Source organism: Sinocyclocheilus anshuiensis, unplaced genomic scaffold, assembly GCF_001515605.1.
Source record: "Sinocyclocheilus anshuiensis isolate Anshui unplaced genomic scaffold, SAMN03320099.WGS_v1.1 scaffold1294, whole genome shotgun sequence".
Classification (NCBI taxonomy): Eukaryota; Metazoa; Chordata; class Actinopteri; order Cypriniformes; family Cyprinidae; genus Sinocyclocheilus; species Sinocyclocheilus anshuiensis.
In genome coordinates, this window is record NW_015558613.1 from 1 (window position 1) to 9,878 (window position 9,878).

The window sequence follows — 9,878 nt, forward strand, 5'->3', positions numbered from 1 at the left end:
TAACAGATTTACTATTCGGCATCTTCTCCGCGACCTCCTTCCCTTCGTATTTTTACACATAGAAAAGGCAAAAAAACATATTGCATTGTCCAGTTTTCTCTCAGAACGATGATCTGAGTTACTATTGCAATTATCGATGCAGTATGAATGACATACACTGGTGACATTTTTCACAATCACGACAAACAATCAAATACTGCCCTGAACTCAATAGCGGAAAGCCAGCGCTATCCTGCAAATATGGCGGATAAACAAAGCAGTTTCCCAGAAGTCAACGCGGCGTTACGTCACATTCTCATTCTTTATACAGCACACTTAAACTCCATCAGCATGTTTTGAGGTCTTCCAATGCTTGCTTGCACATAGATGTTTGAGTAAGAATCACATTAGTTCCTAGTTTGATCTGGTCTGATATATGATATGCGTGATATAATATGTAATAGACTAGACTGGACTGGTATAGTAGGGTATGATATGGTCTGGTCTGCTGTTGTTTGATCTGGTTTGCTCTGAGAGCAGCAGGCTCAGGTTTGCTAGCAGCTATTAACCCATATTTTCAGAGAAATGTCTGTTCTCATTTTGTCCATGATCAGAGTGTTTAACCCCGCGTTGCTCCAGCTGTTCTGTACAGTAGGTTCATTTGAATGTGCGTACTGGTTGGCCGTGGGGCTCATGTGTGCGGTGCAGGTTTGACTCCTGCTGCTGTTATTTTAATATCTCTCTATTAAAGACACACCACGACCCTTGTATGTGTGTGTTTCTAGCCGCTGGCCTCATACTGGGGTCCCCCGCTGTGCTGGACAGTCTGTCTCTTACACTTAGACAACTCCTCATGTTACCTAGCGACCGTATCCAGGCGGCAGGCAGTGCACAGACACATGGACCGCTTTGTCTCCCCCTGAGACTGACTCTGTCTGTCTCTCTCTCTCTCTGATGTGTGTGAGTCATGAAGGGCAAATTACTCTGGACACTGGTGTGTCTCTGCAGGATTCTGCATGTTTTCTTTTAAGAATCTGCCTGCGTCATACAAAGGTTTCTTGTCATGCATTTGTCCTGTTGAGCAATGAAACTGAAATACTGCAAAGAAAATTTTAGTTATGACGGAAGTACATTTGTCATCTTGGAAGTGTTTGTTATAAAAAGGTGCTGCTTGACATCTGATCATCTTATTAATGATCTGGTCTTATTAAAGCTTGTACTGTAAGAAATCATGATGTTTTATATGTGTCTTGAGCTTGGATAATAATTAAACGTAATCATACAAAGAGTTCAAATGACTTTACTTAAAAGATGTTTTATCTGGTCTCACTCTACTTTTTTTTAGTACTTTACACTTTGTATGTTCTTTGACTCATGAGTGTGTTTTTTGTTTTGTTTTTCAGGTAGAGGATGCCATGTTGATGTTTGACAAAACTACAAACAGACATAGAGGTAAGACGATCTCTAAGTAATAATGCAAAATATATGTGAGTGTCCTCTAACGTTGTGGATGACACAGAGCTGTGTGTGAGAGATATTTAATGATTTTGTTGGTGCAATTTTTCATATGAATTCAATTTTGTACACTTCCATTCAAAAGTTGGGGTGTTTTTTCATGTTTTGGATGTCTCTTATGCTCTCTAAGGCAAAAATACATTAAAAACAGTAATATTGTGAAATATATTTGCAATTTAATATAATAATATAATAACAGTTTTCTATTTTAATATATTTAAAAATGTAATTTATTCCTGTGATGACAAAGCTGAATTTTCTGCAGCCATTGCTCCAGTCTTTGTCACATGATCCTTCAGAGATCATTCTAATATGCTGATTTGGTGCTCAAAAACATTTCTTATTATTAAAAAACAGTTTTTTTTAAAAACTGTGATATTTGTCATTTTACATATGTTTTTCATTCTTTGATGAATATAAAATTTAAAAGGACACAATTTATTTGAAATAGAAATCTTTCGTAATATTACAAATGTCTTTACTGTAACTGGATCAATTTAATGCATGCTTGCTGAAATTTTTTTTATTTTCTTTAAAAAAGAAAAAAAAAAATACTAACCCTAAACTTTTTAATGGTAGTGTAAGTCCTGGGTTTTTATCTAATTAATTTTCTTTATTAATTCATTATTGTATTACAAAGCAGATGAAAAAACTTTCACTCATGGTATGTAGATGCCAGCCACAAAAGCTGGGTTGAGTTGACGGATCAATGAACAAAAACATTATTATTTTTGTCTATCTTTCATTTTCAATTAAATTTTTAAGTTTTTACATTTGTGATCATTGCAAATGCGAGGATTGACGGTGCACTATACCTAGTGTCATGCCAGTAAAGCATGGCAAAAAATTTAATACAATCATTTGTATTTAATTGAGAAGGGAGATCTGTACAGTACAGAATATTTCAGAGTGGGAAAAAGAGAGAGAGAGAAAGATAAAGAGAGAGTAAATGTGTATAAAACAGCCAGTAAATGTGTGTGATTTTTAGATTGCAAGAGTGCATATCCCTCTCACACACGTTCTTTCACACTACTGTCTCCTTTCTCTCTCGTGTCCTTCATGCCCTCCAGGTGACTGTTAAACTGCTGTTAAAAGACGCTTTTTGTCCACCTCCATTCTTTTCTCCCCCTCTTTCCCTCTCTCTCTTGCTCTCTCTCTCTCCTTTCACTAAAGAGACTGCAGCAGAATCTCTCTGGCATTTTCAGGCTGAAATGAGGATGATTGTGTTGGAAATTGAGCTCCAAAGCTCCATCAGTCCTGCTGCCCCAGTGCATTGTGGGAACGTGCGTTGGCTCTCCTGTGGGCACACGGATCAGGGATGTTATTCAGACATTGAAGGGGTTTTGTGGCAGGATTTCATGCTGTTAATTACAGATGTAATGGTGTGATTTTCATCAGGGCTCTGCTGGTTCCTTTTGTGAGCTGTTTGTGTGCCGTTACAGTGAATACCCAAAGGCCATACAGCCCTTGCTCTGCCAGAACACACACTGTGTTTGCAATAACATGCTGTCATACAATCCAACTTTATGGCATATTATTTTTAAAATTGTGTATGATATCATTTACATAGTGAAACAATGAATGCAAGGGTTGTTGCGTTTTTCATGGAAATACAGTCAGGTTTCAGTTTAATGTTCAAATGAAAAATACTTTATCAGCTACCCTTAACAGTAATCATGAAACTTGTTACTTTATTCGTGAAGAGGTGTAGATTTCCTGTGGAAGTCAGACAGCTGGTGATGACAAAAACATCTTTAAATGATGGAAGTTCTTATGTTTTTGAATATATATTCTGAGATGCCTTCTCAGATGTCTGCTAAAACCTGAAACTGTAATTTGGAGACTTATACATTGACTATTGCATTGTGGGAAAAATTGGTTTATGGATGGATGGATAGACAGATAGAACGATATATAGATAAAATTATAGACAGACTAGTAGATGGAATGGATGGATAACTGGATGGATGGATAAACGGATGGATGATGGGTGGACGGATGGATGGATGGATGAATAGATATGTAGACGGATGGATAGATAAATAAACGGATAGATATATAGGTGGATGAATGGATAGATAGAAATATAGCTGGATGGATAGATGGATAGATTGATGGATGACTTGATATATAGATAGGTGCATAGATGAATAGACAGATTTAAGAATAGATCAATGGATGATAGACAGATGGATAGATAGATGGATGGATGGATGGTTGGATTGATTGATATGCTGATGGATAGATAGGTGGATAGATGAATAGACAGATGGATAGATGACAGGATGGATTTGAAAAAAGAGAGAAAAATATGACGTTGGCCAACACATTAAATTTATTCAGACCAAAATCATTTGAATGCATATCACGTAATCATTATTTCCACACTGTTAAGTAAGGAGTTCCCAGGAGGACTTGAAGGCAGCATGTCTCTCTGGTCCTCTGTTTACTGCAGTAATTCCCATATTTCAGTGTGGCATCTAAAACACTTGTGTAATCCAAACCTTCATTTCCCTGTCAAACACTCTGCTAGCATCTGACAGAAGGTGGTTTTGACGTGGTGTTTGCGAGAGATGGTTTAGTCTAGGTTTTTATTTCAACAGTGCGTGTAGGAGGACAGTTTTGAAGCGGTGCTGACGGAGAAAGCCCTATTCCCATCATTCTGCATTAAATGCTGCACACATTAACATTTTCCTTTACATCGCCACCCCATTTGTTCATCTGTCTCAAGCACATTTTTCTCAAAGAACACATTTTTTTCTCATCATAATAAAAGACGCAGTAGCGCAGTCACACCTGTAATTCCCATGGCAGAAGTTCTGCTGCTTTTGCTCACCCAATTTCCCTGAATACAAAAGTCTGCTGGGATGATGAAAGCTGGTGTAACGTCACGGATGCTGATGGTTCTGCTCAACAGGCTTCCGAACAAGCGTCTGATTACAGCTGGAACTTTGTGATTTTCAAATGATGTAAGTAAAAGTAACAGAGTCTCGGTTTGATCAACAGAAAGCATGAATTATGACTTTTATTGTTGAGCGGCATAGAGAAAAGAAAAGGAGAGAGAGAGGAGCAGGTGTTGGGCTGAGTTAGGAATTTTTGGCCATGGACGAGGTTTTGTTTTGTGTGTGTTTCCTGGATGCTCCAGAGGACCGGATTGTTCCTGGACAACGAACAGAAGGTGGTATTGTGTGCATCTGTAATCTCTTTACCTGGATCGGCGTTCCCTGGACTCAACACAGTCCCCAGCCTGTGCGTGTGTGTGTGTGGCTGTCTGTTTGAGTCTGATAACTTTGTGGCATATTACAGTATTTATTTGTGCATGAGTGCTTTGTTGTGTTATTGATATTCTGCTTTCATTCAGACTGATTGTAGAGAAAAAGATGGTCAGATCCACAATCAAGAGCAGGACATTTTTAGCTCTGTCGTTTATCAGAAACAATATCTCTTTCTCTCCTTATGTCTCTTGCTCTTTTACCATCTCTAAATTTTTCAAATATATTCTTCAAATACAACATATTCATCAAACATATACAGTGGGTATAAAACGTCTACACACTCCTGTTAGAGATGTAAAAAATGAATTTCAGTAAAATCACGTCAGAACTTTTTCCACCTTTAATGTAATATTGAAACCAACATATATAACTTGACATGCTAACAATCCAAGTTAACCATGTTCATTAAAATAATTTATTTAAATTATTATTACTCCAATAAATATTACTATATATTTTGCAAATTATTATTTTTTTAAATAAGTTCTAAAATGGTAAATAATATTAAATATTAGTTGTTGTTGTTGTTGTTTTTTTGGGGGCCGAAAAGATATAGAACAATTAACTTAGAAAATTGCTATGTTGCTTTTTTCAAAAGAAAAATAAATAAAACAATAGTTGATAATTAATATTAATAAAACATATAATGTGTGTGTGTGTGTGTGTGTGTGTGTTTCACAGCTCAAACTATATATAGATAGGTAGATGTATGTGAGTGAAGCCTGGTTTTCTCTCTTCTGTTTCAGGGTCTATATATATACCCAGAAACAGAAGAGAGAAAACCAGGCTTCAAGTCAGCTTTGCATCAGCATGAAGTATGTTTTATATCCCTAACCAGTTCGTGTGGAGCTCTAGTTATGATTGAACTGGTTTTGGAGAGATCTGACAGGAAGAGAGGCAGTTGGGCTGTGTCGGGGAGCCCGTCATCTCCTCTGGAAATGAAAATACTGCCCCTCAATTGTCATTGCATTTGACCTTTGACCTTTCAATCTCCTGGAGCTAATGTACATGCTGTAAATATACAGACTTGTGGGAGGAAATCAGGGACATTAACACAGGTTAAACTCTCTCAGATTGAGGCCAGCATTGAGGAATGCTGAGTCCACAATGTGTTCGGTTTATCAAATATATAGTTGTGCAAACGTATTACATTCCTGGCTTATTCTGAATGTGTGTGCTATATCTTCTAATAGTTTACTGACCCGTCCAGCGTGTCCTATCAAATCCCTGTCCACTGAAATCCAGACATGCCATCAGAAAGATTTACTTTGTGTACTTGGGAGGAAATACATTATATTAATGGACACATATGCAATGTCCAGGCTACCTGTTGATCTACACGCATGCGACCTGGGTTACAAGTATAAGCTAGTGTATTTTGAGAGGTTTTTGAAACATCCAGGAAATCTGCTCCCATTTTCTTGGTGTTATTGCATTGAATTTCACATTGAGCTGCCTGGAATGTTTGCTCAAGGGGAAAAGATCCCTCTTTCTGCTCTGTTATTCTTCAACATGAGCTTGACTTGTATTTGGAAAAGCCAGTGGCTCTTAGATCACAGATTGTCCTCTGAAAGGTTTTGTCCAACACGCTTTCTCTACTAAAGTGGACAGCCTCAGTATTGGGAGGGACAGCAGTCGTGACATTGTCCAGGTCTACACAGCTGCCAAATTATGAATAGTGTTTGTCTGTTTTGAGTGCAAACCTATTGTCCGTCTGTTGATCAAGGAGTCTGTAAATATTAGGCAGTGGAAATGTGCATTTAGTCTGCGCGGAACTGTTTTCTTATTAAACTAGTGCTGGCAGCTTTTCACGGCGAATCTTATAAATTTCTAATGCAGTGAGCATCACTAACAGCTGTTTCCCTCCTGCAGCCAGGAGTGAGAAACTACACACCTCCTTTCAACATCTGATTCCTTGACTTCTTTGGCAATATTTTACTTTAAGTCATGCCAAAGTATCACATAAATGGACGTTGACCAGATGAAATATGAAAATCAAATATATTTAGCCGTTTTAAAGTTTGAACTAGAGCTGTCAATAGAAAAATGAAATTGCTTATTTGCCTCAGAAAAAAAAGAATATTAGTAATTAGTAATAAATTACTAAGAAATAATATATAAAATAAATAATAAATAAATAAACATACAAATATTTAATGTATACACTATAATTTATATATGTATGTTAAAATCTGCCATATAAAGACTGCAAATAACTTTTTCAACCGTTTCATTTATAAATGAATTAGCTCATCATTTTATTAATGGTATTTTAATGTGTGTGTATTGAACGCAATGCCAAATTAGGTAAGTGTGTTAGCTGCATTAAATAAATATATCGATGTTAAATATATATTTAGTTGCTTCTAAATTTGACAGCCCTAGTTTAAGCACTTTTAATTCTCTTATGTTTGTCCAGTCGAAAATTCTCTTTTATTTTATCTGTCTTGGAACAATAAATGAATGCTTAACACACATCTCAATCCCACAAGAGGAACTGGAAATCTTTGAGTAGTTCTGAAAGAGCTGGATCGCTGAGGTCTTCAGTGAGACAGACGTGTCAGATGAATGTGAATCAGGAGGATTGGACAGCACTCATCAGCTCATCTGGACCTGAACTCTGACCCACAATTTCGATCAGATCCAAACTAGGGATGGGCATGATTAATCGACGATCGATAATTGATCGTTAAGAATTTCGTCGATCACGTTAATTTGTTATCGATTAATCTAATGCATTTTTTTTTAATCTAATGCAGGTTGCCTGAGTCTTGAAGCAATTAAATGAATTTCACTGTGTGGCAGCAATTAAACATTTTACCACCAGGGTGCAATATTTGACACCATACTCGGTTATCTGTGATCTTCCGTTTTGATTTCAAAAGAATAATCATGAAGAGGTCACGGCGAAGTGTGGCGTGGGACCATTTTGATTTAAAAAGCGAAATAGTTCACTGCAAACATTGCGATGCCGTGTATAAGTACAACACGGCCACGAAATGTAATCGAATGCCCATCCCTAATCCAAACGTCAGGAGTTTCGCTCACTCCAAGTAAAGCTCTGCCATGCTGCTCAGAGCCGTCAGACTGTTGCTAACTAACAGATTTTCTCACTTAGGTACTTAGATTTAATGTTTAACAGTCTTGGTTTTCCTACGAATCCAATTCTGGATCCATAATTGTGTCTTCAAACTCGTACGACTCCTTTGAAAGAGAGTTCAAACTCACTCTATTGTTGATAACAGTAATATTTTGCAAAGATGAGCTGAGCTGATAGGCTGTCAATCATTCGTACATTTTATCTCTTATCGGCACAGTGACTGCTGTTGGCATGGCAATGGTGACGTGCTGCTAATTGAGCTGAACGTGAATCTGGTTTCTCCTGCACGATTGCGTCTGTCGCATGCTGATGCTCGGGGTTTTTAATTAGATTGACGGGCTCGCGGGCCTTATATATGCGTGTGTAGTCTTTGGGATCCCCATTGTTGTCATTTACATTTTGATGAGGACACTCTTCACTCATCTGTTTTTCAGACAGAAAAACAGAGCAGCTATTAAGTGGCTTTACTGTATGCATTGATGGAGAGGCGGATACTCTCATGAATATTAAATTAAGTTCTTTGCTCAGGTGAGGACGATCAGCTAGTTTGTCTCATAAACTGATCTCAGAACAGCAGGGCATGTTTTACCATGTGTTCAGGAGTATTCAGTGTATTTGTCCACACGTCTCTCTCTGAGCATTCCCACGTTCTGTCTCTCTCACTGTGGCAGGAATCACGGCAGATCACAGAGACTCTTTGATACGCGTGTGTGATGTGAGAATGAAGAGGAAGAGGTCTTTGAAAGCGGGGAGGTCTCGGTTGCTGGGCTGTTCACTGCTGTCAGAGTTGAAGGAACAGCTTTTATATATATCGGCACTACATTAACACACAAGCACACACACAATATTCTCTTTTCCTCTCTGTAACACTTTTTCCCCAAAGCGCTCCACTCCTCATATCTTCTAGAGAAGTGTTCCCAGGAGACTCTCTTTCCTCATCCTGGTTTTATCTTTTATTTCTGTAAATGTCACATCTCTTCTTTGTCCCTTTACAAAACCATTTTTTGTCTTTTCTGCTCTGCTCCTTTGTTCTCATTTCTCTCTCCATCCATCCATCCATCCATCATTCATTTGCAACTCATTTTCCCTCCTTTGTGTGTGCGGATGTAGAATGACTCATTTCTTATGCGCATAGTGAGAAACATCACACCTGAAAACAAAAGACATAAGCACAAGCACTCACTTACTGGTATATATTGATCTGTCTCCCTATATATCCCTCTGTTCTCTGTTGATAATTTTAGCTCTCCCTTTCTCTTTATATATTGTTCTCTCTATGTATCTCTTTTTATATAATTCTCTCTAAATTGTTTCAACATTATTGGTATGGCATCCATCCATCCATCCCTACCTACCTACCTACCTACCTAATAGTGGATTTTACCTATAGCTAGGTTAGACCACGCTGGCTGATAACCGATTAATCAACCAATAGATTTTAAAATGGATATTGAATGAAAATAGTGCTGAACTTAAAAAAATAAATAAATACTGAACCATGCTTTTTAAATAGAATAAAAATATTAATTATAAATTGATAATTTCATTATAATGTTGACAGATGCAACTTTAAAATGTAAAAATGCATTGGTATTTAAATTAAAGCACTCTAACAAGGAACAATACTTCTACAGCTTATATTAAAGTGGTCATATGATGCGATTTTCAAGTTTTCGAGTGTTACAAGCTGTTCGTGAATAGATAAGATCCCTAAAGTTGCAAAGTTAAGACTCGTCCACGCCCTCCTAAAACGCATGTTCAAACATGCCCCCACATGTCTATGTCACTGTGTGGGAAGATTTGCATAACGCCGACCAAATGTTCACGCAAAGAAAGAAGGCGTAACTTTATTGTTGCTGCCACCGCCGCCGCCATGTAAAGACGCTGTGTGTTTCGTTGCACAAGCGAAAATACTTTGTTTGGCCTTCCAAAAGAGGACACGACTAGAAATCAGTGGTTAATTTGTATTTACAACACTGTTCCAGAACAGTTCAACCCAAATATTCAGA

At 37.6% G+C, this 9,878-nt stretch overlaps 1 protein-coding gene across 1 annotated transcript in view; it reads left to right on the forward strand.

Annotated features, from left to right (window-relative positions):
• Window positions 1-1,382: 1,382 nt before the first annotated feature.
• LOC107680316 (RNA-binding protein Musashi homolog 2-like) overlaps window positions 1,383-9,878 on the forward strand; it is a gene marked incomplete at its 5' end in the record, with an annotated part of 70,859 nt that continues 62,363 nt past the window's right edge. Inside the window, one exon of the mRNA XM_016476164.1 lies at window positions 1,383-1,431. Coding sequence (XP_016331650.1) covers window positions 1,383-1,431 — 49 coding nt within the window. The remainder of the gene's footprint in view (window positions 1,432-9,878) is intronic.